This window comes from Fistularia commersonii, chromosome 8, assembly GCF_037954325.1.
Source record: "Fistularia commersonii isolate RoL2024-O1a breed Wild chromosome 8, RoL_Fcom_v1.0, whole genome shotgun sequence".
NCBI classification, from domain to species: Eukaryota; Metazoa; Chordata; class Actinopteri; order Syngnathiformes; family Fistulariidae; genus Fistularia; species Fistularia commersonii.
The window spans coordinates 6153227-6180996 of record NC_141291.1 but is presented as its reverse complement, the minus strand read 5'-3'; the positions used below and the strand labels follow the sequence as shown (position 1 = coordinate 6180996).

At 41.1% G+C, this 27770-nt stretch overlaps 3 protein-coding genes across 4 annotated transcripts; 2 read left to right on the top strand and 1 right to left on the bottom strand.

The window, feature by feature from the left end:
* Positions 1 to 74: 74 nt before the first annotated feature.
* apoob (apolipoprotein O, b) lies at positions 75 to 7610 on the top strand. The gene is made up of 9 exons (XM_086150696.1): positions 75 to 136; positions 497 to 610; positions 1782 to 1904; positions 2144 to 2176; positions 2596 to 2650; positions 3609 to 3704; positions 3822 to 3913; positions 5796 to 5885; positions 6218 to 7610. The coding sequence occupies exons 1-9, from the start codon at positions 119 to 121 to the stop codon at positions 6260 to 6262; spliced, it is 666 nt and encodes a 221-aa protein (XP_086006822.1). The 5' UTR covers positions 75 to 118; the 3' UTR covers positions 6263 to 7610.
* A 428-nt stretch (positions 7611 to 8038) lies between these two features.
* Positions 8039 to 10993, bottom strand: LOC147231717 (diamine acetyltransferase 1-like). The gene is made up of 6 exons (XM_086150697.1): positions 10777 to 10993; positions 10073 to 10124; positions 9851 to 9961; positions 9306 to 9422; positions 9173 to 9213; positions 8039 to 8396 (listed from the first exon to the last, which is right to left on the bottom strand). The coding sequence occupies exons 1-6, from the start codon at positions 10837 to 10839 to the stop codon at positions 8220 to 8222; spliced, it is 561 nt and encodes a 186-aa protein (XP_086006823.1). The 5' UTR covers positions 10840 to 10993; the 3' UTR covers positions 8039 to 8219.
* A 4915-nt stretch (positions 10994 to 15908) lies between these two features.
* On the top strand, positions 15909 to 26368 carry LOC147231716 (acyl-coenzyme A thioesterase 9, mitochondrial-like). Of its 2 annotated transcripts, XM_086150728.1 has the most exons (16): positions 15910 to 16043; positions 16874 to 16962; positions 18418 to 18444; positions 19272 to 19317; positions 19855 to 20025; positions 21060 to 21097; positions 21179 to 21262; positions 21361 to 21464; positions 23101 to 23174; positions 23416 to 23483; positions 24622 to 24733; positions 24895 to 24985; positions 25119 to 25204; positions 25284 to 25371; positions 25457 to 25607; positions 25770 to 26368. In XM_086150728.1, exons 1-16 carry the CDS (start codon positions 16030 to 16032, stop codon positions 25820 to 25822), a joined length of 1296 nt encoding a protein of 431 aa, XP_086006854.1. In that variant the 5' UTR covers positions 15910 to 16029; the 3' UTR covers positions 25823 to 26368. The 2 variants fall into 2 exon arrangements, with proteins under 2 accessions (XP_086006855.1, XP_086006854.1); XM_086150729.1 differs by lacking the exon at positions 18418 to 18444 and having other exon boundaries at positions 15909 to 16043.
* The last annotated feature ends 1402 nt before the right edge of the window (positions 26369 to 27770 follow it).

The window sequence follows — 27770 nt, the reverse complement described above, 5'->3', positions numbered from 1 at the left end:
CCATAGTTGTCTGTTAAACCATCTGAAAAAAAAACACTGAATCGCCTGGGGAACACTGCGCATGCGTCAGAGTGTAGTCTCTGACGTGCCGTAGAAAGTGAAAGTGAACTCAGCCGAAATGTCATATGCGAAGCTAGTAAGTGGCGTTACAACATTTATTTAGTTTGTTTCATTTTAATTTAAATGAAATTAATGCTACCATGTCTTACTTGGATGTGAAAGTTGCACATTCATTCGTGATTTCTATATCTTCAAAACGGAGATTCTAAACTCGCTAACAGGTATTGTTAGCTAGCGGCTAGCCGTCCTTGCTAGGTGCTACCTTCGCACCGTGTCGTTTATGTGATAACGAGCACGAAATAATAAAAGTCTACTCCGTGCGTTGTCACTACCGTGGTTTCAAAGAGAACGTCGAGTTGTTAATCCGCGAGTTGCATCATTGCTAGCACTTTTGTGGCTAACCTGTGTGTTTGTATTGTTGCTGTCCCACCACTAGGTGTCGCAATACGCCGTGGCTCCGGGGCTGACGGGCCTGCTGTGTGGCTCCGTGTTCGCCGCCAGCGGAGAGAAGAAGAAGAGGAGCTCCAAGCCCATCCTCAACCTCGACGAGGTGAATCTGCTACTCTCGCCCAGCACAGATCTACTTTTATATCCCATATTCCTGTGTTTAAATTTGAATGGAAAGAATATTGTCATTTACTTATGGAAAAAAATGGAGACTAAGAACGGTCAAAAGTCACCTGTGCAGTTCTTTCAAAGTGCTCTATATCCAGTCCAATAGAACCTCAGCATACAAACGCCCCTTATTACAAACGAATAAGCAATCATGAGCAAATCAGTGATTTCGATCTAATTGAGAATCAACCGGCAAACAAGCCTCAGTGCGCAAACACACAAACAAACTCCTGAGTTTTCCCCGTTGTTGCGTAGCGGCAGTCGTGTGTTCCTCTCCATGCTCTCATTCATCTTTGTGTTCTACTGATATTACTTTTTTTGTGCTTTTCATCAGTAAGTTAGCCCTTGTTATGGCTCTCAAAAAAGTTGAAAGAGATAGTGGCGTTAGGATGAATTAGAGTCAACCATCTCTACAATCTTGGAGAACAAGGATGCACTAAAGGCTTTTGCTGCTGTGGCTCAGAGGAGGACTATGTTTACAAAGTAAAGTTATTGTTAGTTTGAAAGAATGAACGATAGCTTGCTGGAAATAGAATTAGCAAGTGTCTCACGCAAAAGCCTTTACTTTTAAATGCTGATTTAGTGAAGGAAACACAAAGGACAGCTGCTAGCAAGAAGAGAAAATATTCCAGAAACACAGCAATAATTAAGATTATCTTTAATTCCTTTTTGTATTTTTGCCACAAATAAACCCATAGAAAAGTTTCAAAAGAGTGCAGTATGTGTTTTGGTTCTGGAGAATGGATCAATGGGATTTACATTGATTTTAATGGGAAACATCGATTCAGTTTGCTAACATTTCAGTTTAGGTCAAAGTACAAATTAAATTGGTTGTGCTGTATCGAGGAACTGTACTCTTATCTGTTTGTTGACATCGAGGCTTGAAAAAAACAGAAACAAAAATTGCCACATGCCGAACAACAGAATTTGAAAGCAATTGTACCATTGAAATGGAATTTAGACTTAAACGGACACATCTCTTTGAATAAGACTAAACCGAACAAAACTTTAAAAAACGAACAATGGAAGTATCAGGATGTGCAACCAGAAAAGATAAGTTAAATTAAAAAACATCCATAACTAAATGAACCCCTACTGGTTTTCAGCTTCCGTCTTTATACACCAGACCTGAGACAGCGCCCAGGTATGCAGAGCCAGAGGCGGGGACGCTGGAGCGGCATATGGCCACCCTGAGGAAATGGGTCGAGCCGTACACCGATCAGTGTCAGGTTTGTTTCACACCATCTCGGAGCCAGCTTTGCAACATTATTTGGTTGGAAATTTGGTGCCATGATAACATTAATCTATTTACGCACATGGGTGTGGAGGCATGCCCTTGTTGTGACATCTTCGCTCTGTTCCTGCACGCCAATGTCAGCCTATTTTTATTTGCTGCCTCGGCTTGTTGTGAGTCTGAATGTCAATCAAAATGTTGCTTGACAGGTAAAAGTCTGTCCTGTTTTCACAGCGGGCAGGTCTGGCTGCGACGGAGAAGGCCCAGGTCAGTGACACTGTTGAGAGGAGCTCTTTTTATCCAGCATGTGTTGTTTGACAACAACTAACCCACTGCCCCGAAGGTGTCTCACCTCTGACGGCCTGCCCGGGATTATCTGGGACAAATGTAAAACCTTTTGACTCCCTTCCCCAACCTCCTTTCCTCACCCCAGTTATACTAAAATGAATTGAAGGTAACTTGTGCGTGGGTTTTTCCGGGATCACACACAAAGTGAAACCAGGAGCGAACGTGTGTTAAATTGCAAAATAATCAGTTAGATATTGATTAGCTTATCCCTCCCATATTTGTCTAATTGAAATCCGAAATAGACCTGAGAGATGCACAGATTTAACGAAGTGTGTCAGTGGTCGAATATTGCCCATGAACGATTGAGTAATAACTTAAAATCCCCCCTGTCCTTCCAGGAAGCCTACAGGACAGTGGAACCTCCCGTCACCACCACCATATCTGTTGTCACAGGTGAGACGCAACCAGATATGAGTCATTTTTCCACCTTTAATGTCATTTTCATAGATCTTTGAATTATTCAGGTAAAAAAAAATCTTTCCACTGCCTGATGACAGGTCAACTGGTGCAGAGTGTGTTCTACATCTGAACGTCTGAATATAGAAAATTAAGTGCAAAAGTCATATGAAAAAGGCTAAATTGGATATTTTCAAGTTTTAGATAGAGTACTACAGATGCAGTATTTGTGCTGAGAATGCTAATAGAGAATGAGTACTACAGATGCGGTATTTGTGCTGAGAATGCTAATAGAGAAAGAGTACTACAGATGCAGTATTTGTTCTGAGAATGCTAATAGAGAAGTACAGAGAAGGCCAGAGGGAGCTGCATCGTGTTTTTGTAGACCCAGAAAAAGCATATGACCGCTCTGGTATTGTATGAGGAAGTCTGGAGTGGCAGAGAAGTATGTTAAACTGGTGCAAGACATGTATGCTAGCTGTGAGACAGTGGTACGATGTGCTGTAGGGGTAACAAAGAAGCTCAAGTTGGAGGTGGGACTCCATCAGGGATCAGCCATCAGGTTCTCTTTGGGAGTGACCTGGATGGACAGGATCAGGAATGAATCTATCAGAGGAACAGCACGTTAGATGTTTTGGAGAGAAGGTCAGAGAAGCCAGACTGAGATGGTTTGGTCATGTACAAAGGAGAGATAGAGAATATATTGGTAGACGGATGCTGGAATTGGAGCTGCCAGGTAAGAGGTCTTGAGGAAGACCAAAGAGAAGATTTATGGATGTAGTGAGAGAGGATATAAAGGTAGTCGGTGTGAGAGAGGAGGATACGGAGAATAGGGTTAGATGAAGGGAAAAGCCGAGAGAAGAAGAAGATTTTCAAGTTTTAAATAACAAATCACAGAGAAAACAAATAAAGATAATGAGGGAGACTAACTGCCATCCCCTCCCTTGCTCTTCAGATGTGTTCCTGTTCCTCAGGGACCCTCCCCCTGACCTCTACCCAAGTGTGGCCGCTGTAGGCTTTTCCGGCTTCCTTGGTCTCTACTTGGCCAAAGGTAACATTTGAATCGCCGCAAGCGAGCACCCAGGTTCATCGGACCCGGGGGGGGTGCTTAGGTTCACATCGATGTCCAGGGGGGGGCGCCAATACTTTTGTCCTTGTCGTCTCTCAGGCTCCAAGGTGAGGCGGCTGCTGTTCCCGGCCGGACTGATGGCCCTCAGCGCCTCCGTGTTCTACCCCCAGCAGGCAGCGAGCCTGCTAAAGGTCAGTGTGTGGTCATGACCTTTGACCTTATTGATCACTGGGTTGGCTATGGTTCCATCCTGGGTGTGTGTGTGTGGTTTTTTTTTTTTCTTTCCTTTTTTTAAGCTTTTCCTGAATCATCAGAAAAATATGTGAATGCTCAAAATCAGTGTCCCCCACCCTTCCCGGGCAAACTATTTGAAGTGCCCTGTGTTTCCATACAGGAAGTTTGGGTGTAAAAACACCTCTCTATGGTCACGCACACACATCCACGCATGCGCACACACACACACACACGCATGCGCACACACACACACACACGCGCACACATACACACACACACACACACACACACACACAAACACACACACACACACACACACACACACGCACACACACACAGGGTTACAAGAGCCTTAGAATAAAGCAAAGCCACCCTCTTGAATTTCTTCACTTGAAGTCCAGTTGCCACAACAAGTAGATTTTGACAATACCATATATTCCGCACTATAAGGCACACCTAGAGCCTTTAATTTTCTGACAGTGCACCTCATAATCCGATGCGTCTTATGTGATATATGGATCAATATTGGTTAATTATGGCTACCATAGTCAGGGGGCATTGCCGAAGTAGCAGCGGTAAAAAACGGTAGGGGTGAATTCCAGTCCCACACCACTTGTGTGTGTATAAGGACCCCAAAATGCCACCTTGAAAGAGACACACTTATGACGCAGAGTTCAAACTCAAGGGCGTTCAGTCACACAGTAGAACATGGGAATGGAGCAGCAGTGTGAGAATTCAACATTAATGAATCAATGGTACGGAAGTGGAGGAAGTAACCAGATGACCTGTGCCAAGTAAAGAAGACTAAACAGAGTTTCCAAGGAAACAAAGCACGATGGCCAGGGTTGGAGGACAAACTCTAACAGTGGGTTGAACGGAGAGCAGCAAGTAGAAGCGTCTCTACAGTCACTACGAATGAAGGCAACAGCGCTAGCTAGCGTCATGAACATCAATGAATTTAGAGACTGTCCTTCTTGGTGCTTTTGTTTTATGAAAAGCTTTGAACTGTGACAAATGGAGTTGGAAAAATGTTGTTTTCAGTGAAGGTAGCGCAAATAAGTAAGTAAATAAGTAAGAGCTACCAGAACCTTATTGTGAATCCACTAACCTGTTTTGGTAGTGAACAGCGTTGTCAGAACGTTGGTTTGTAGTCTATCAATGAAGTTTGACTGACTGACTTATCTGACAGTTTTGTTGACATTCTCTTCAGCGCAGCTTCATCTAGTGGATGTATAACGCAACCCCAGCCACTACAGTAGCTTCTAGTCTATGCGCCTCATAAGGCGGTGCATTCTATATATGAAAACAGTTTTAAAACAGGCCATTGAGTGAAAGTGCACCTTATAATCCGATGCGCCTTTCGTGAAAATATGGTAATTCACCATAACCTGGATGACTGAGAACCTCCACAGACATGTAGCCACTGACATTTTGACAAATTCCACTCAGAGGGATACAATGTTTTTTGTAAGTACAATTAAAAATCATAGCACACCCCCGTAATTTTCCAGGAGCCTTTCGACACTGAGCTCGGCTTTTTATTCTCATGAATCAAGCTTGTTTTTATCAGTGTCACGCTTCCCCCTCAAGTGCTTCCTTGCAAAACAAATGTGTGACGGCACGCCACTCCTTTTAAATACAGTGGAAATTATTGCCAACCTGTTTGAACAGTTTAAAAGTGCATTTCAGGTCTTGCGTGACAGAGAGAGAGAGAGAGAGAGAGAAGCGGTTGATTCACTTGCAGGAACCAATGCCAATCGTGTGGGCTTGGCCCCGGGCACCGTTCTGGGTTCCAGACTCCAAATTCAAGTCTAAAACAGGTCTTGTCGGTCTCTCCAGGTTGGTCGAGACTCGGCGTCCGCCTGGACCCAACAGGGCCGCACCGCCGTGGAGACGCTCTGGAAGGAGCCACCCTTTGGCAGAAAGAAGGTCAGTCTGGAGCTTTTGTTGTTGATGCCAATGTTTTCTTTGGTAACATATGCCACAGGAGGTCTTTCCTACCTGAGGCTATCAGACTTTTTAATTCCTCTTCCCTCAGCCGCAGGGAATCTTCAATCTTTGTAGTTACCGCTAACAGCTAAGACAATTTATATTTCATTATATTTCTTATTCTTCCTCCTTTCCACTATTGTCTATTACTGTTATGTTTGTACTTGAAACTCTGGCACAACAATTTCCTTCGGGATTAATAAAGTTGTTCTCATCTCATCTCATCATCTCATCTCATATACTGTTTCTGTTTTTGCTCAATGGCTTTACAGAAATCCGAAAAGAAGGAGACAGATGGCGCCAACACGGGCAGCTGAGGCGCCTGGAGGACCCGCACATCGCTATTCTCTTTCTACACTCTTTATTTATTATGTTTCCCAAAAATCCCTGTCACAAAATTCCCCGTGTCTCATCGAGGCTGCTTGGCCTTGCGACACCTATCAACGGACAGATTGTAAAGCGCGGAGAAATCAGTCTGTCGTCAAGGCAACCGACGTCAGCGTCTTGTCCGTCTACTTGGTCTTGCAACGGCAAAGGTTTCAGGGAAATGTCAACGTCCGGATCAGCCATATTTCATGAACACATTGATACCTTCTTTAAATAGATAAATGACAGAAAATAATTTATTTATATTATTTAAACAATATCGATTTGTGTACCTTTTGTTTTTTAATAGTTGATTTTTATTTTTTTGCGTTCATTCATCTTAGCAGCGACTTTTATCAGGTGTTTCCTGATCTTGGATAGTGTTTTCTTTTCTCCAACCGAGCACAGTAACTGTCAATCTCTGTCCCAGAGATAAACTGCCTTCACGTGAGAGTTCAAAACAAATTTTGTCAAATCTTTGGGAGTGCGGGGCCTTCACCTCTAGCCCAGGTGCCTCCTTCAGTCTTTCTCCAAGAGACGATGATCTGGGATGGTTTGTTGTCTCTCTCCCGATTGTGTTTCTACGTGTCCAAATCATGTGACCAGTCACTTGTGTTCATTATGCAAATTTCTCCCTAACGGAATGTAAATTAAGCTTATGATTCATCATCATGTATCACACTTATCAGGAACTTACATTTCATTCCCTCAGAATATGATGACAATACAAACCTGACAGTAAAGCCCAAAATATTGTGTAATCCCAGCTTCCTTTGTAAACATCATGATCCCATGTTAACGGTTATCTACACGGAACTCTTTAAAATAACTAATAATCAGCATTAATGAACACCAAAAATGCAGTAAAATAAACAGCAAGTTCCCTTAAGCAAATCAAAAAGTCGAATTCACTCAATTCTTTCAGAGTTAGCAAAAAAAAGTCAGTAAAAATAGCAAAATAAACCTGAAATAAAAATAAACCAGATGAAGCTAAAAAAATGCTTGTTACAATGTTTTGATTCAGCATGAACTGGAAGTTTTCAAATATAAATGAGAATTATAGTGACACACTTTGAGGATGTGGTTGATGTCTTGAGATGTTTCAAAAGAAGTTATTTTTCAGTGAAGGTGTAAAAACAGGTGTATCTGTCAGAGGGTATTGTGTCAAGCTGCCCACTTGCATTCAGCATGTCTGTATGATGCAACTCCTGGCTTCACAGAACCTGACTTTTACAGTCCCTACAAAGCCAGTTGCCATAGCAATGAACATGTAGTCTCAAAAGAAATACAAAAAAAGTTGGGCTGTCTCCCGTACAGATTGACCTCTGGTGGGAGAGCAAACTGATAACCCCAACTCTGAGTTGGTGGTCCAATTTAAAGATTTTCATGAGCTTATTCCTATTTATTCTGGTCCCTGGAGATGTCATGGTTGAACTTCTCCCCGCCACCTTAAGATTATTTTTTAACAAGTCAGATGAAGGTGTCGGAACCTTAAAGAGATTCCTTTACGGCTGACAATTACATGCTCGAACTTCGGGGGAAAAGTATTCAAACCCACTGGCGCAGAGTTTACAAAACATCACAAGCGCAGGCAGTGATCAGAGGTGTTTTCTTTTTACCCACATGTCCATTTTTGGAGACTTGTCAAATTTGCCATAAACTGGAAAGAAACATGTTAGGGGGGTAAAAAAGAAAAACAAACCAAAAAAAAAAAACACTAACAAAGATTAAAATTTCAGAAAGAGTTTATTGGAAATAAACCAGTTCAAAGTGAATCACACTATAGTCTGAAAAGAAGCTGAAGAACTTTAAAGGTTCTCCTACACTCATTTTTTAAAATCCTGTCGATCGACTGAAATGCCAGCCCGTGGGGCCCTTGATGGGCGCTTTGCATCCGCCACTTCTGTGTCACTCCTCCCGCGGGGTGGCCATCTTTACCAGCCTACTCTTGTCGATCCTGTAGAGCCTCCAGCCCTCCTCTTGGGAGAGATCCTCAGCGCCACGCCTCTTGTAGAACTGAATGGACGGCTCGTTGTTTTCCGCCACCACGAACATCATGCCGCAGCAGCGTGTTGTCATAGCCAGCTGTTCGGCCGAGAGCAGAGCGGGACGGTTAAAGAGGGGCTTCTCATAGGCATAATTTAAGGAAAGAATAAAAATACCAAACCAATTGCAGCATTATGGATGAACTAAAGCTGAAAACTACCAAAAACAGATCTCTATCATGACAGAATTCACAGGAGACAAATAATTTTCAAATTTTCTTCTCAAATTCAGGGTAAACAAGATGTTTCAACAGCATCATGCAGATTAATTTCTAGGTTCCAAATGTGGTGGTGTTGCTTTCCTAAAAATGCTGTGCAGGCATCCCGCTGTCCCTGAAACTGGTCTGCAGGAGTTAAGTACGCAGTGAGTCACCATGAACCCGCAACGCAAGGCTGACACCTCCTTATCAACTCAGAGGAATCTTGAGTTTTGGCCGCGTGACGGATGTGAAAGTAAGCGGTGTGATCATTTTGTGGGGGAAATGCTGACAGGAGGAAAGACAACTGGAGCATGTTGTCCCTCCAGAGCCATACTGCTGACAAGAGACGCAGAAGTGGAAATTCGGTTTCAGCATTCCTCGGTCAGATCAGGACCAACTTCCCTGCCTTCTGCAACATTTTATCATTGTTTTCTTGTAAACAAGAGGTATTTCACCTCTGGTTGTATTTATATTAAGATACAAAATTCGCTGGTCTTTGCCAATTAAACGGATTATTTAGCGCTTCGAATACAACACCCCTTATTTTTCAAGTTTGCACTTTACAGAATTCTGAAACTGAAAAGGGTCTAATCTACACTGTTAGCACGATACTTACGTCACTCAGGTGGCGCAGGATATCCGAGCCTATGCCCAGGCCTGGCAACACACACAGGGGGAAAATAAAATAAAAATCAACAGAAGGTTCAGCAGCACAGTGACTTGTCCCACTTAAGAGTCGGCAGGTTTACCTCTGTACTCTTCCATCACGTAAAAATCCTCCAGGTAGAGATGCTTGCCCACCCAGGGGTCATAGGTGAAGTAGTACATGGCGAAACCCACCACCTTTGAATCCAAAGCTGCTCGGTCTGAGGGATTAAAAAAAAAAAAAATGTACAAAGAGCAAACGTAAACAGACGTTTGGTTGTCTCGTTTCCTCATCAGTCTCATTAATCTGGACAATTCCACATATTTTCAATTTGAAGTTTTTGACAGACGAAGTCTTTCTTGTGAAGCACTGCTTTTTCCGTCTCTCTCTCATCATCCTTTTTTTTTTTCCCTCTACTGGAGCCAAGGACAATATTTGACATAAAAAATTAGTTTGGTTTGGACAAACAACAAAACATTTATGAAAAGATATTCGGGATGTTTGTTTGTGGGCAAGTCAATCATTTACAAAGGAACTTTCCTCATTTTGAAAAAAACTCAGGGAAGGTTTTACGTCACTTTATTTGCTCGGGAGATTTATCTTTCAGTAAATATTCAAACAGGGTTTCCGGCTGGATCTTTTCCTCACCGCCGCCACCGCTGCTGCTGCTGCTGCTGCTGCTGCTGCTGCTCCCTCCCTGGACTTCAGCAATGAGGCAACGGTAAAATGGCGTGTCGCCGAATCCGTCCTCGAGCAGCTCTGCAAAAGCAGGTGACATACCAGTTTAGAAAAAGAAAAACAGGCAAAAACAAACAAACAACTTCTGCCTTTGAAAAAGACTGGAAACTCACAGTTTGGAATCTCACCCACCTTTTTCAGTCAGTGTCACCTGGTGCTCCATCTCTTCATATTTTGCTAGCTCCTGGAGTGATAAAAAAACAAGAGTACATTTTTTAATTTTCTATGTGGCTTAAAAATAGTAATGTGGAATAGTAGTTGTATTTATATTTACACATTAGAAACACACATATTACACTTTCAAGTCAACAGGAAATTCACCATCAGCAGTGCAATCCATCGGCCATTTAAGTTCAATTCAGGAGGCGAAAATATGATTATATATGATAAATATATTTGTATTGTTCATCTGACATTATCCACGGACTATACACTCTGGATATTTTTTTTCAATTTATTATTACAATTGACTCTGGTTTGTATTCTGGGCCGTTGGTCTGGGAAAAGTGGGGGTGGGATGGGATGATCTCATCACCACGTATAAACGCTGAGGTCATCATTCCGTCAGGGTTTCGCCATGAGACAGACCGGAAGAAGAAGCCGCAGAGACGGAAGTGACTCCGCTCAGCTGTAAACACTTCCCCCCTCCCCCCTCAGACGCTGATACCACACTTAGAAATCCTATCGACCCCCCAACCCCCCAACTGTCAGTTTACCACCGGGTGACGAGGCGAGAGAGCGGTTTACCGGTCGTTTACTCGTCTCGGGTTACTTTTTTTTAAAAACACTTTCTTTGTTTTTCTTTCCCCGACAACATAGAAGTCTTACAGGCCTACCTTCACCAGTCGTAATATATCAGGAACATCCTTGGGTTCAGCTTTTCGCAACTGATACTCCATTTTCTTCTTTTACTCTTTTTTCCTTTCGTTCGAAGTCCTCTATACGTAAAGTGAAAGATTAGGTGCTTCCTCATTCGCTCCAGAGTGGCTTTATCCCCACTGTCAGCCTCTGGTCCAGACGAGTTAGTCGAGACAAGGACATTCAGTAGAGGTTGCCCCGGGCTGGGTCGCTGCCGTTCAACTGTTACCTCTTTGTTTACATCCACGATATATAAGGATCTCAGCTACGCGCCAATTGGTCACCCTCTAGAAGTGTCAAATTTCTGACCAATCGGAGAAGGCGTTCGTCTTTAGTTTTTCTCCAGCCAATCCGCGGCAGGCACAGGTTCACGTAAGGTTTGAGATGCCCTTTCGCTTCCAACTACAGCTGTTGTTTTCCCGGTAGGATTTATAGTAATAATACGTATTTTTTTGGTTGGGATTGTTCATTAGCTGCCACATCTAAAAGTAATACCTGCCTTATATGTAGAAACTGATAGTTATTATAACTAATATGTTATATTGTATATTATAATAATATATTATTATTATTAATAATAATGGTCACGTCCTAATTCCATTGTCTATTTTTTTATCCTTGTTGCTGTAAATCCACTCACACCATGTTTACTTTTGTCATTGTTATTGTTACTGTTTCTGTTCTTATCCTGGTTGTTGTTGTTTTGGTTGTCTATTCTTATCCTCCCTGTCACTCTGCTGTCTATTTATTTGTGGATGTCTTTTGGTATCTTTTAATTTTCTCTTTTATTTATATTTATACTCATATGTATTGATACTGTCACTGTTGCGTTGCTGTGACAAAAGAATTTCCCCTTATCTTATCTTATCTTATCTTATCTTATCTTATCTTATCTTATCTTACCTTATCTTATCTTATCTTATCTTATCTTATCTTATCTTATCTTATCTTATGTTATTGTTTATTGAGCATAGGATCCAGCCTTTCAGATTTGCATTTGCATCATTTTACGCTTTACATTTATAAACGCCTTTCAAGAAATTGTACTTTGCATTTAACCTATTACGGATGATCCATGAGCAGTGAGTAGCCACTGCAGTTCGTCACTGTATGCCTCACCACCCCCATTTCATGGGTTAAGTAATACATTTATCATTTAATTGGAGGGGGTTGGAAACAACCCATGTAGACATTTGACCAGAGGCTTGATTAACCCTGGACCATCACCAGTCAATCACAGGGTCAAATTTAAGGACATCCTACCATTCACACCTGCAGACAATTCAGTCTCCAGCGAACCTGTGCATTTTACGATTGAGGAAGGAAATCTGCGAACTGTAAGAGAACCCACAGAGGCACCGGTAGGGCATGAAGACCACCTTTCCATCCTGTGATCACATCAATCATTCTATCAGATATTTTGTTTATCTCAATTATACTTTAGGATGAGTGACTTCCATCCACCTGCTTGACCAAGTGGTTGACAGTGAGTACCTGGAACTCTGTCATAGATCAATACCAGAAATGTGTGGAATTAGGAGTAGGTTAACTTTCCCCTAACTGCCCCTCGGGGACAAATAAAGTTTTTTTCTGATTATGATTCTGATTAACTGAAAGTTTCAAGTATCTTAGTATCTTGTTCAAAGTGAGGGTATGATGGTTTGTGAATTAGAGTGGTAGTATGAGTGATGCAGGCACTGAATCAGTCTGTTGTGGTGAAGAAGGAATTGAGCTAGAAAACAAAGCTCTCAGTTTACTGGGTCAATGTTCCAGGGCTCACCGATGGTCACAAGGTTTGGGTCAGGGCTGAAAGGAAACGGTCTCAGATGGTAAGGACCCAGAGGTCCTAGAACCTCAGCTCCAACCGCCCAAAATAAAGGTAGCAGACACTAGTGGCCTTTCTCTAGAATAAGAATAACAATAAGAACAACTTTATTTATCCCGAAGGAAATTGTTGTTCCAGAGTTTCAAGTAAAACATAACAATAATAAATAATAGTAGGAAGGAGGGAGAATAAGAAATACAAATAAAACTATAAAGTGTCAAAGTCAAGGCTATAGGTGTTTTAAGGTCTTAAAAAGTACAAAGATTTGAATATTCCCTTCGGCTGAAGGAAGAGGAATTAAAAAGTCTGACAGCCTCAGGTAGGAAAGACCTCCTGTGGCATTCAGTGGAAGTCTCAAGTACACAGACATGCACAGTCATGCACAATTACACATTGCCTTTACTATTACCTATATTTTAGACAGGACTAGATTAAAATCTTATTTTCCGGTTCTTTGCCAGTTATCACATGCCATGATTTTGAAAGCAATCAAGATGGTATGTAGAGAAAATAAACAAGCACTGACATGTATATACTAACTTGATAAAAACAATATTTCCCTAATTTATTTTTTCCCTGTTGACAACTTTGACTTCTTACTGGAAGAACATCAATAACATTACCCTGTCATCGTAGTTCCACCAATGAACAATGAAAAAAAAAAATTAGTCGCCTCCACCCCTACCTACCTACCTACCTACCTACCAACCTTAAAGTGGCCTATTCCATCTGACATCAACTGCTCTGTCATTTTTATTTTTTAATCTTCACCATTTACTAATTTTATTGTTTCTTTTAAATCTGTATTTTTATGTATATGTGTATGTCTTTAAGGTGTTCTTGAGTGTCGAGTAATAAATTAAGAAATCATTAAAATGTATTATTATTATTATTAGTATTATCCTTAAGAAGGAAATTTGGTGTCACATGACTATTTATTGGAAAAGCCTAAGGGAGGGATGTCAAAGTCAAATACACAGAGGGCAAAAAAAACAAATTTGTTACAAGCCAAGGGCCAGACTACTTCAGTGTTTATTAAAACATATTGAACTGACTGAATATAGCCTATTGAACCAAGACCTAAATGCATAAATTAAATTGCAAGCTTTATAAACTGAAAATGCAATATCGTGGTGCTCTGTGATCATAGCAATTATTGCTTTCAAATAGTCAAATGAGAAAATAAAAATGAATAAATCAAATCAGTTGTATTCTTTCTCATGGCTCCTATCTGCAGTTTTCCCTGAGTCCATTAAATGAAAAATAAATATAAATAGATAAAATAAAATAAAATACAAAAATCTATGGCACACATACAAAACAATACTTTCTTCAAAGAAAAATCACGTCTTGTAGAAACAAATGGAAAAAAATGTAACTGAATTAAAAACTGAAAATATGTTCATGCTCTGTGATGCTCATTTTTTTGAGGCCGAGGCTGACACTTGGTGATGTCTCATCTTTTGTACAAGTTCATCAATGTTCGGGGTCAGGCTCTGTGCTGAGGAAATCCTCAGGATTGAGTGAAGGTGCACTAAGACGGCTCCTGTGTGATGTTTTGTTTAGCTTCATCAAAGAGAACAGTTGTTCACACAGGTATGTGCTTCGAAACACAGAGAGCGTTTGAGCAGCTTGGATGCGCAGCTGGGACATCGTGTTGGGGATGAAAACATACAAACTCTGCAGCACCCACTCTCACATATTTTTCCTTCAGTGTGTCATTGCACTGGAGCTCAATCAACTCCATTTGTAGGTTTGGTGGTGCCCTTTCCATGCCAACTGCAAAAGGATTGCCGAGCAGTGCAAACTTGCTTTTTCAGCTTCAAAGTCAGCAAATCATTGTCGGAAATCGGCGGTAAGTATGTTGAGTTTATCGGCAAACTGTGCACTTGGGAACACAGCGGTAGAAAGCTTTGCTTCCATGGTCTGGCAGCTGGGAAAGTGGCTCAAGTTTTCTATCCGCATCTGCGTCTCCCTCAGATTCCACTAGGTTTTAAACGCCTTCACTGTATTGTACATATCAGAGATACCTCCATGAACATGTACTCTGCCTCTCCCCTGGCTTGAAACCCCCTGTTCTCAGCATCCAGCTTTCGTTTGGACATTTTTGTGGAGGAGGTAACTGAAATTTGACATCTGCTCCGACTGCTGTTGAAGAATGAAGCCAAAGCCTGCTTGCTGTGCTGCAGTGAGTTCACAGGCTACTGTTGCATTGTGGGGAATGTAGTATTGGTGCGTTCAAAACACCAATTTAATCCCGGGGGCCAGAAATAATTTGTTCGGCTGGATCCAGCCCGCGGGCCTTGACTTTGATATTTGGCCTAAGGGAAGATGTTTTTTTTTAATTAAACACAAACAGCATAAACAAATATACATATGTACATATAAACATGGGAAGGTAGAATCAAATGTCAATGAAACAACCCAGGATGAGGAAGCAAAGGACATAAGGACATTCGTTCTGTAGATAATCAGAAGTTAATATTGTTAAAAGTTTGTGAGAAATGTAAAATGCTAGACGAGAAAGAAAGTAAAAGAAAATAATTAAATAGATAAATAGATATATTAAAAAAACCTGCAAGGGGAATATAACATGTATTTAACTTGGTGGTTCACAAGGAATGTCAGACATCAAACTGTATATTTTTTGGTTTTTGGCTTTTTTCATAACTTTTAAGGATTTTTTTATATAATTCAAAATCTTTTGTAAAGAACGTAAAACTGGGGCAACACTTTTGCATTCTGTTTTTGTGAATGAAGAACTTGGCCAGGCCTAAAATGACACTGACACATAGTTCATCTCTTTTGTTGCTTAAAAGTAAACCAAATGTTATGTCATCTCTTGAGAAGAAACCTGGTGACGATGGAAAATTGTCTTTAACCCTTTTTTGAGTTTTAGCGTAAAAAAGCCCTGTAATTTTTCACATGAAAATAATTTCTGGTCAGTTGTTTCAATGTTGTCTTCACAAAATGTACAAATATTATCTTCAATATTAAAGCGTACCCTCAATAATTCTTTGGATGGGTAGATGTCATTCATCATTTTGAAGTGGGTCTCTTTGGCCTCCGGGGGTATTGGTAGAGTCAGATACATAGTTCGCAGCGTGGCAATCGATTCCTTATCAAATTTACTCAAAATATTATTTTTGTTTTGACGTCCAGGGATAAGTTTTCTGTAAAACTAAGGGGATCCGTTCACCAGTAATCCCTTGGAGAAACATGTCCGACTGCATTACGTGGCGGGAGCGTTTACGTCATGACGTAGTGGGCGTGACGCATGTCAACACGGAAGTGCCGGTCACAATTCTGTCGCCGCTGTCCGGGACCAAATCTGGTGTTTTCCTCCTCTTATCCTGCGGCGCTCCCGATTACTTTTTGAGCCTTGGCTTCTGTCTGACACAACACAATGCTCCCACAGAGGTTAGTGCTGTTAAATAAAAAAGAAACAAGACACGATTAAAGCTTATTCAATTGACAGAGCTGTTTGCTATTTTTTTTTATAAACATACTATTTACAGCTGAAGGCACTTTCATTCGCTTCTTGTTTTCCCTCTGTGTGGTGCCTTAGCTATTTATGAATAATGTATTTGGAGCCGTGTGGAAACGGTAAAAGAGGCGCTAAACAGGGTGGGACGTTTTACTGCGTGTAAGGGTGTGTTCGGATCCAGGCACCACCAAAAGTCAGCAGAAGCCTCATAACTGGATGAAAGTGGAGAAGCCTTGGCTTCTCCTTCACACTTTCATCCAAAGCCTCTCATTCTATTTTGAGGGACCCTGTTTTGTTGAAATTTGACACAATTCACATCGCAGCACAATAAATGAATTCTGGTGTTGCAGAGCAACAACTATTTAAGTGTAAAGTCCATTTTCAAGTTTGAAGCTTCGAGTCCCTCTGGATTGGCCTCTAAATAGTTCTGAAGTCTCAATCTATCTTGTAGTTCAACCCCATATTATTCAAGGATGACGTTACCATCTTGATGGACGAACACCTCTTTTATGTTTGATGATTTGGAGTCCTGAGTTCCACAGCAATAAATTAATAAAGTCATTCTTGAAAGGGACTTTAACTGTTGTTGCTGTGTCACGTCAAGTCAACTTTTCCATCCTGAAGCTAAGAGACTCAGCTGTTCATTGAAACAGACATGGCGGGATGTGGCAGGGGTTATATTTAGATTATCACATGTAACTGGACTCCCACCTAGTGGGAGTTTGTTTTAAATGTGGTTGATTGCTTTGTCATTTTGTTGCAGATTCCTACAGTTGCCATCGACTTTGTCCTTGGCAACCAGGAGGTTGTGTACAGTGGGGAGGCAAGGAAAAGCCCCTGATATGGCTGAAGGTCAGTCAGTCTGTGTGCTTTTAGTTCCTGTTTTATCATCTCTTCTGTATTTTAAATGAGAAAACACAAATAAGAATAAGAATAAGAACAACTTTATTTATCCCAAAGGAAATTGTTGTGCCAGAGTTACAAGAAAAACCTAACAGTAATAAATAATAGTAGAAAATTGTATAAACAGTAAAAAAGAGAGAAAAAAGGAGAATAAGAAATACAAATAAACTATAAAGTGTCTTAAGTAACAAGTGAAAACTATAAAGTGTCTTAAGGTCTTAAGTAACAAGTGAAAGATAAGGAGTGCACAAAAGTATGAAAAAAAAATTGTACATGTAGCTGTTATGAAATATTGCACAGCTATGAACATATATATAGATAAATTATTACAATTTACAGTAAGTGGGTGATATATATATATTTTCTTTTCTTTTTACTTACCAAACGGGCACCATACAAAGTCAAGGCTTTGGTTGGTACATACCTGAATGGGGGCCTGATGACATTACCCATACACTACCATTGTTTTTTTTTTGAGTGACAAAACACAAGTGGAAAGAGTCATTACTAACTCTATTTCCCAGTCTGTGACAAAATAATTATTAAGTAAACAAAATTGCAAAACAAGACCAAATTATTATTATTATTAAGTAATCTGAAATTCAATTTCATTGTCAGGCCTGAATCCGGTGCACAAACATTCAAAATAAAAATCTTTTTCGTGACCATTCCTGTCTGCAGGACCCCATCCTGTTGCCCCATCCAGCCAGCCTTCATCAACACTGTTTTTTTTTCTACATTTTGGTCACTCTCACTTTGTCTGTTTTTATATTATTTTCTTGATTGTTCTGCTTATAATGAGTTTAAAATGCGATTTTAACAAGTTCGGCTTCATCAGGAAACATTGCTGTGAACGCTCTGCAATCTGCCTCAGCGCATCTCTATTTCATTATATAATAATTCTGAAAATTCAGATTTCACAAAGTTTTATTGTCCTTTAATTTCAGTGTTTGACTCCTCCCACTGCATTTACCTCTTACTTTCACTTTCTTCATTCCCCCAGATCGTTTGCTCAGAGTAACTTAATTAATATTATGCTAAGGTTTGTTTATGTTTGATTAAATGCAATATCTTAACTATTTCCTTTTCCAACTATTTTTTTTGTGATGTTGTAAAATTGTGTGAGGGGGGTTGGCTGGATTATCTGTGTTTAAAATACCATAGTCTGTTTGATCTGCTCAGCAAATAACATTTGTTTGATATTTGAGAGAAAATAAGGAAATCATCCATGCAGAAAGAGGCAAAATTATGGAGGACTGATGTACAATGTTATTGGTTTCAATCACCAGTTTAATTGGTTCCTTTTGTCTGGGCAGATAATAGCTGGCTCAACTGTGTCCCGCTTTGACCTGTGACCCCTTTTTTTCCCCTGCACCCCATTAATCGTTGTTTTTTCCCCTGCAGGAAACCCCCTTTTACACGTGTCCAATGGTGTGTTGGTAAACCCGGACTAATCCTACCTATCTAAATGAATAATCCATAATTTTCCAGAATTCTCTTCAGATTAACTCCAATTAGGGGTGTAACGGTCCAGTCCACCTAATATTGGACTCTGCGTTTTCGGAGTTACAAAATATTTTACAAATCAAGAGTGTAGCATTCTCCCCCTTTTATTTCAAATACATTCCCATTAATTGTCAGCTTTTCAGGTAGTTTATTTTAATTTTTTTTTTGTTATTCTTAACTATTCAATGATTTCTTTTTTTGCCCTTGATATGTTTCTTTTGTTTTCTACTAATTTTCATGTAATGCATTTTGAAATTTCATTTGTTTTCCATATATTCTCAGATTCTCACACTTTTGAATTACAACCAGGCATCGCTGCAGCACATTGTTACACCCCTAGCTCCGATTGCACGCAGGTTCTCCTTTTGCATGTTCCTTGTCCAGCTCGGTCCGCTGTAGTTCCGAGTTTTCTCGCGCAAAACCTAATCCCTCCTGCAGCTGTAGCACCTTCCCTTATGCCTGTCACACCCGGACGTCACTTCCTGCTGCTCCGCCGTCAAACTAATCCCCACTATGGTGTCGAGTCCTTCCCGCGAATCTACTCTTCCTTCCTCCGTCCTGCACCTGCCAACGTTGAAATGGCAAACCCTCCCTGCTGGTTTATGCCGTTTCAATGCAGGTGCTCTGACAGAGGAAATGTGAAGCAGTTAGCCTTTCTTTTCTGCTGTTCTCACTGTACTTTCCTCGACCGCACACACAGACACACACACGGCATCTGATTGTTTTCTCTGTGTTTTTTAATTTATTTTTAGTGCGAAACAGACTGAGAGAAGTTGTTGGCGCTTCCACCAACTGGAGGTACTGAACAGTTTACAATGTACCAGGATGACATCATTCTATCTCCTGATTTGGTCCTTGGGGTTGTTGCCGTGATTGTCGGGTGATGAGGGAATTTAACCATGCGTTTGCATGAGTAAAAAATCTGCACGTTGTGCACCTTCTCAAATGAATTTTGGTTGTCATAAGAAAAAGATGCCGCGGATATCTTGAAACGCACGGGCCTCCTTGAAACCTATGAACGAGAGCATCCTTTCAAATTGTCTGTGCTTCCATGTGTCTCTTTTACACGAGAAAAAAACATATCCCAACACGCCCCCTCTGAAGTGGTGGGGGGGCGGGCAAGGGATTTGAACAAATTGAAAACGGTCAATCCGAACCGGACTGGAAATCCAAAAGGAATTGTTTGAGCTCACTTCTGCCATGAAAGAGAGGCATTTGAGGTAGTCCACCAGTATTGGAAAAGCCCCTACCCGATTTAAACCGACTGTTCGGGACATGATTACTTTTGGCACCTGCCGTAAGCTCAACCGTTTTCTTCCAACCTGCCTTCTGCAGTGACCACAAGAAGGCCATGGAGAGCCGGGCCTTCCTGTCCTCCATGCTGGCCAAGTCTCAGAGCGACCTTCCCGCCAAGCACATGAAGGACAGCTTCATGGAGGTCCACCTGCCCCTGGGCTCCGAGCCGATGCTCCGGGAGAAATACCTGACCTTCCACAACACTGTCAGGTGCACAGATGTCTGTAAACAAGCAGGAAGTCACTTGAGTAGTTCACATTTCACCACTGAAATTAGTTGGATATTACATAATAAGCGTGGAATTACAGCTAAGCCCAGAAACATTTGGAAAGGGACACAATCTTCATGATATGGGCTCTGCATGCCACCACATTGGATTTGAAATGAAACAACTACAACAGAATGAAATTGCAGACTTTACGTTTTAGTTCAAGGGGTTGAACAAAAATATATGATTAAACATGTAGGAAATTGACCTATTTTTTATAAAAAACGCACCTCATTTCAGTGGCTGAAAAGTAATGGGACTAATAAAGATAACCCTACATAAAATGTTACTTTTCAATAATTTGTTGAAAATCAGGCAATGAAGTCTGGAACCCATGGACATCACCAAACACTATTTCTGCCTTTGTGATGCTTTGCCAGGTCTTTACTGCAGCTGTCTTTCGTTGTTGCTTGTTTGTGGGTCCATCTGCCTTTAAGTTTTGTCTTGAGCGAGTGAAATGCACGCTCTGTTGGGTTGAGATCTGGTGATTGACTCGGATATTGCAGAATATTTCACTTCATTGCTTTAAAAAACTCCTGGGTTGCTTTTGCAGTATGTTTTGGATCATTGTCCATCTGTAAAATTTGGATGTGAATACACTCAAATTACAGCAGAGAGTCTGCAATTAAAGTCCATATTTATTATATCATTGTATCCTTAATATGTTTCCGTGAACAACTAAAACAACTAAACTTTTGTCGCTGTCCAAATATTTCTGGGCCTAATTGTAAGTTACTTGGATACACAAGAAAATCATCCTGAAAAAAATCTGGTAGAATTTCACTAAAGACATTAAATAAAACCAAGAAAAAATATATATGGTGCAAAAGAAAAGTAGTTTATTCGTTTTTGAATGAAATTTAAGATGTATCGTGGGATCAATGATTGATTTCTGAAGGCTTCTTCACCAGCCTGGACCTGAAGGAACCCTGTTTGCCTGGATATTAACCCCCCACCCCCCATTTCCTCCTTTCAGGTTTGGCCGAATTCTGGAGGACCTGGACAGTTTGGCAGGTACGGCGTTCTATTCTGCGATTTAAACACTGACTCAGCAAGACTTCTGGTCAAACAGCCAACTGTCCTCTCTCCCCACAGTCCTCATCTCCTATTCGCACACCCACAACCCGGCCATGGAAAGATCCCCGCTGTCTATTGTTACCGCCCTGGTGGACAAGATAGGTAAGACGACAAACGACAGCCAGAGGCCAAAACCGCAAGACATTTTAGAAGGGAGTCCTTTGCTAAATGCCGTCCGCTTGTTGTTTTGTGATTGTTAGACATGAAGCAGCAGACCATCTACCCCGACTGTGACATCAGGTTCACGGGACACGTGACCTGGGTGGGGAAAACCTCCATCGAAGCCAAGATGCACATGTCGCAGGTACATCCGCTGTGTTGGGTTTACATGACACTGACGTAGCAGGTCGTGGATTTACTCTGCCGATAGCCGAATATACACACACACACTCTACTTGAGTCAGTGTTAGACAGTAGGAAAACTTTTCTCATCAGTTGTTTGCTTGTTGAGTATCTTATAAGTACAAATACAGACGACCAGCTGACGCTGTTTTCGGGCTGATATTTGGCCGTGACCTGAGTAATGTCAGATGCCCACCATCTGACAACTGACACAAAGGTTGTGGGTTTTTCTTGTTATTCTTAAATAAAAAGAATATCCAGTGTCCGGTTGTGAACATCCTCATTGTGTTCTTACATCAGTGGGATTTTTGGTTGGATCTAATAAATTGCATCCGTCGAACCTGGACTGTCGCCATCTGATGACGCTTTCCATGTAGAGCAGTTATGGATGGCCCGCTACAAATCCCAGCTCAGTGCTTGCGGTCTTATGTCTTGATCAGTTGGGGTAGATCGTTGCTTCTCAAATATTGTGAAGCCAGGGGGCTGCGTGTGACCCCGGGCGAACATGCTTATGATGTAGTATTAGCTCTATGGTTTAGGTTTCTTTTTGCACCAAGCATGTGTCCACACAGCACAGAGCAGGAAATATGAAGTGCAGTGAACAAACTCTCAGGAGACACCATGGCAAACTTTTTAACAGGGATGATAAGGAAGAAGGTGAGAGAAGGAGAAAAGGAAACAAACAATCATGCGAAAGCTAAGATAAAGAAATATGTCAAAGCGTATGTAGCGCTTGGCATCACCGTGACTACGGTGGGAGCCAAGGAAGACCGGCGTGTTTATTGTGTCTAAAAATGTTGGCAGCGGTAAGCATTAAACCAAATAAATTAAGGCAGCAATTAAAGATATTACACTACTATTACGCTGATAAGCTGCTTCAGTTTTTTCAGCGAAGACGTGCTGAAGATTGCCAACAATCATCCTGTTTTGTGAGAGCTACTTCAGTAAACCAGCGAGCACTGTTATGTTAACAAGTTGTTCTGTGTTGCAAATGTATCTATATTTCTATTTTTTTCTTTTTTTTAATGTTAATAAGGATACAATGTTGTGCGTGTACAAATAACAATTTTAAAGACAAATGATACTATTTATATCAGCAGTGTGTGCGAAATGTTTTCCTCCTCCTAGAGGGGGGCGTAACAGAAAATAATCGAGAAGCACTGGAGTAGAGGTAGCGCAAATTAGCGACAGAGAGATTGAAATCAAGAATGTGATCGAGATGGGGAGGTGTGAGGGATTAAACGGACTGGCACAAATGATCTCATATTACCGGTAATTGTAACCGTAGTGCTAACAGCTGCATGCTAATAGCTTAAACAATACACTTACAGTTTTAACATTTGCAAAAGAAATAACAATTGTGGACGCCTGGCAAAAGGCTGCAGTAGATCAAGCCATGCCACCTGGGATCCTGTGATACAAGAGCCCAGTGACTCTGGAAAATGAAATATGAGATGGGACTCCCTTGAAAAAGAGGTTTTTAATCTCAATGGGACTTTCCTGGTTAAATAAAGGTTTAAAAAAAAACAAGTTGCCAATAATATGTGCATTTATTCTGTATATTTTATAAGCTCCAAATGGTCTCTTTTGTTCCTCAGTTTCGGGATGGAGATTATTTCCCAGTTCTGGATGCTACATTTGTTATGGTGGCGCGGGACCCCGAGAACAAGAGGTAGGACTCTTCGAGAAAAGGAGGGGTTCAAGGGTTATCTTAAAAAAATGTATAAATATGACAAAAACAGGTAACACCCTTAATAATTGCTAATTCAATATTGAATTTCCGTGGGCTTTGAGGGCAAAACTATGTTTACTTTATATTTTGAGTTTGAGCCGCTAGCCAATTTTTAGGTTGAAGTGTTTGTTTTTTTAAATTATGCAGTGAATTTCATTTCCCAACCAACTTGGTTCTCCAGGGCTGCATTTGTGAATCCGCTGGAACCCGAGGGACCTGAGGAGGAGAAGCTCTTCCAGGAGGGAGAAGGTAGGGCGCCATTTCGCACCCCATATGAATTTTTGCAGTAAAATCAGGTGATGCTGTACTTGCAGCTGTGAGAAAACATTCACGACAGAGGATGGCACTTTGCCATTAGCATGATGATACTAGTGTTTGCAGCAAGATGCTAGTGTTAGCATGGACAGCGCAACCAGCACCATACCCCAGATAAACCTCAGATCTGGTCATGTGTGATATAACATGTTCTTGGGACCACATTTACACAGGGTGATACTTTCATAGAAATAAAGAATTAAACAAAAGCACTGCAAATAGAGTGTGGCAGCAGCCTTTCATATAGTCATGATCAGCAATATTAGACAGCCGCATTAACATGATGACAATAATGTTTTTACATGATGATGCTACTGTTTGCATGAAGATGCTATTATTAGCATGGACAGCGCAAACCACCATGCGGCAGATAAGCCCCAGACCTGGTCATGTGTGATGTTCCACATTAAATGGTACTATATTGCACACAGAATACTTTAAAAAAAAAATTAAACAAAAGCAGGGGAAAATGAGCATGGTGGCAACCTTTCATTGTGCTGTGCTCAGCTGGGCCGCTACATTAGCATGATGACGCAAGTGTTAGCACAAATATGCACGTGTTTGCATGAAGATGCTAGTGTTAGCATGGACTGCCCAAACAGCACCACGGCCCAGAGAAGCTTCAGACCTGGTCATGTGTGATGTTACACATTCTCTGTACCACATTTGCACAATGTGATGCTTTAACAAAAATAATTCAACAAAATTACAGCAAATAGAGCGTGGGGGGCAGCCTTTCATAAAGCTGGCGTGTGTGATGTTCACATTCTCATGCGGTTGTTAGCTGCTGCTGTGTTTGAAGTCATTAATCATAGGATTATACCACAAATGTAGCCATTTGGCAGGCTTAAGTGTACTTTTCGGTAGTTTTGTTTGCTGAGAGTTCTCATTTTGTTTATAATCAACCAATTTAAGTACCTTTACCACTACCATACATTCGATTTTATTCCTCCATGTTAGCTTGTGCTCCGCATTAACAGTATCAGTTAGCCTGTGCCAACCAACCGCAGTGACGCAACCAAGCAGGCGGTGGGAAGCACTCACGTCGGATCCTCCTGTTTGACCCCTGCAGAGAATAAATCCCGCCGTGTGGAGCTGAGCACAGCCTCACTGCTGAAGGTTGCACCCACGGCCGAGGAGCGGAAGATCGTCCACAATCTCTTCCTCAACACGCTAGACACAAAGTACGTACCCGGACGGGGACAATCCTTCCCCATTCGAAATACACCCACATTCATGCATGACACTGATTCCTTTGTGTGTGTGCATGGATGTGATTCAAAAATGGTGCCCTTTTTTTAAAAACTCTTAATCCGCATCTTTGAACTGCTGCCCTCGCTCTCAGGACGGTTAGCTTTCGCAGCAGAGTTTTACCCCAGGACTCGATTTGGATGGAAGATGCCAAGTTGAAAGGCCTGGAAATCTGCCACCCACAGGTGCGAGGAAGGAACTACACTTCACTTTTCTACACACCCTCTCAGACTCGTTACTCATCAGTAAACACACACTATTTAATACTTAAGATTCAATTTTTTTTTTCCTGCAAACCACTCTGGTCCCGTCAAACAGGAGAGAAACATCTTCAACAGGATCTTCGGAGGTTTTCTGATGAGGAAAGCCTACGAGCTGGGCTGGGCCAACGCCAGCTACTTCGGGTGAGTGTTTAACATAATGTTCCATGTTTTGTGGGAAGCAGCGTTTCGTTTACAGCGGCGTGTCCTCCTCCTGCTGCAGGGGGTGCCGGCCAAGGCTGGTTGCCGTCGACGACATCCTCTTCCGGAAACCTGTGGACATCGGTTCACTTTTGATGCTCTCATCACAGGTGACAACTTTTTTAACATAATAGCTTTTTGTTTTTGTTTGACAATATGTCAGATCTGTAATAGGTAAGGCGTGTGTGTTTTCAGGTGTGTTTCACACAGGAGAAGTACATCCAGGTCCGTGTTCACAGCGAGGTGTTCGACCCACTGACCCGGCAGCATGACACTACCAACGTCTTCCACTTCACCTTCGCTGCCGACCGCACCGTCCCAAACATCATCCCCCAGACATACGGAGGTGAGCACACACACACACTCCGCTGCTCATTCCAATGGGGGGGGGAGTCTGCAAATATTTTGGTCTGTTTTTTTTCGTCCAGTTTACTTTGTGTGAAAGCAGTCGCAACGGAGATTAACTGTTGCCCAGGCAACACACTAATGTTCTATGTTTACTTGACAGAGTCCATGTTGTACCTTGACGGGAAAAGACACTTCCACCAAACGGTGAACTGAGAGAGACTCGGCTGCTGTGTGCCAAGACCTATAGTATGTCTGTGAGTGTGTGTTTGTTGTGTGTGTCTATAAGGTGACCACGCCGCATTTCCGTTACTTTGTACACACAATCCATTTATATTCTGTTCTCTGCCAACACCTGTGTGTATGTGTGTGTGTGTGTGTGTGTGTGTGTGTGTCTGCGTGACCACACCAGATTCCATCCTTCTTCCATTCTAGCTGTTTACATTCTGCATTCAGGCAGCTCACCCAAAATATATTTTTTCTTTTTCTTTTTTTTTTATACATTTTTAAGGCGTTTTGTGACACGAGTCCATCCGATGGCCAGTCGGCGAACGTGCTGTCTGACTGATGGCCTTGTGTTTTCCTCTTTGTTTTTTGCTTCGCTGTATGTTACATTTTTATATTCTCCTGTCTCTACTGCGCACAACCTCTTCCCCGCCCGTGTCGGTCAGGAAGCTGCGTCTTCCGAGCAAATGGATGGTGACATTTTTAGGGGCCTTAAATCGGGTTTAATGCAATAAATTGCTTCTCATTCGTCTCAGCTTTACTCCCGTTTGTGTGTCACTTAATTGAAATGCCGCTAGTCATGAAATCTCCGCTTTTCCCTTCACTTAATAGATTCGTTGTCACACCTTCAAACGCTATGAATTGCTAAAAACCCAGTGTGTTATTCTTTTTTTCTGTGTCTTTAAAACCTGCTCACGCGCTAAGGGTACCCTGAATCTTACACGAACCAGCAAACCAGCGGTAAGAATTATGGTGTTTCCTAAGGTGGCCCGACCCAATGGGGTGTGAGATTTTATTTGGCGACCTCGTCCATCGACGATTTAAATAGGCTCACAAAATAAATCAAATAGCTATTTTTTACTGTTGTCTTTAATTTATAAAGATAATATGCCACTCAATTTATGTGCTTGACAAATCAATACAAATAAATACAAAAAATCTGATATACAATATAAATACCCTTACCACAAAGCAAATATTCTGTAAACAAGTGAATAAATAATAATATTGTAAATAGATTCCAAATACAAGAAGTCACATCAATAAATTCCCCTGATAATATGACACTTATTTGGTATTTTAATTTGTAGTAATAATAATTGGGAATTTCTTTATATTTGAATCAATTGGAGAGTTTCCATTTTATGTCTTAATAGTACTAACTGTAATATATTATTGCAATGAAGGTGAATTTTTTTCCTAAGCTCTTGCAAGTGACAAAATGCAAGAAAGTGGATTAACAAGTTGAGAGTTCTACCTCTGCTGGTAATATCAAGTTCACCTTGTATGCAAGTATTTTGACTCATTTGTGTCATTGCGTGCAGACAATTTATATTGTGTTTCAAAAGTTGAACATTAATAAATACATGGGTTAAAAATAAAAGGTGTTGCAGCAGGTTTCCGCAAGTTTTTGACCACCAGGAGGAGCCCGCCGCCTATCAGATAACCCAGGTTGTTGAAAAGAACTTATCATTCAGGATTTAAAACAATATACTAATAATAATGAATATCATAAAAAAAGAAGTAATAATAATAGCTAATCTGATTCCGATTCAATAGAAGTATAAACTGATGTACAACACTTTGAAAAAAGATGAAATAATATCAACAGTTATATCCCCTTAGACAAATCCAAAGTAAGGAACGAATTGAAGAAACCGAATGAGAAAATATACTTTTCAGAAAAATAGATATTAACAAAAAAAGTGCTCATTAACGGGAAAATTACGGCTCGTTATGTAACAACGGAGGAGGGCGTTTAGTGCGTTGTGGTTCGACTGTCCGTCGTTAAGGACAACCGCTCAGGGGAGAAAAAGCACTTCCGGGAAAAGCTGATAAATAAATAAAATGGGATTCCGTATCGATTTAGTTACAGTACTGATGTATCTTTTTTTAAGCTGTTTATAGTGAAAATTCTGTTCATGAATTTGTTTAATTT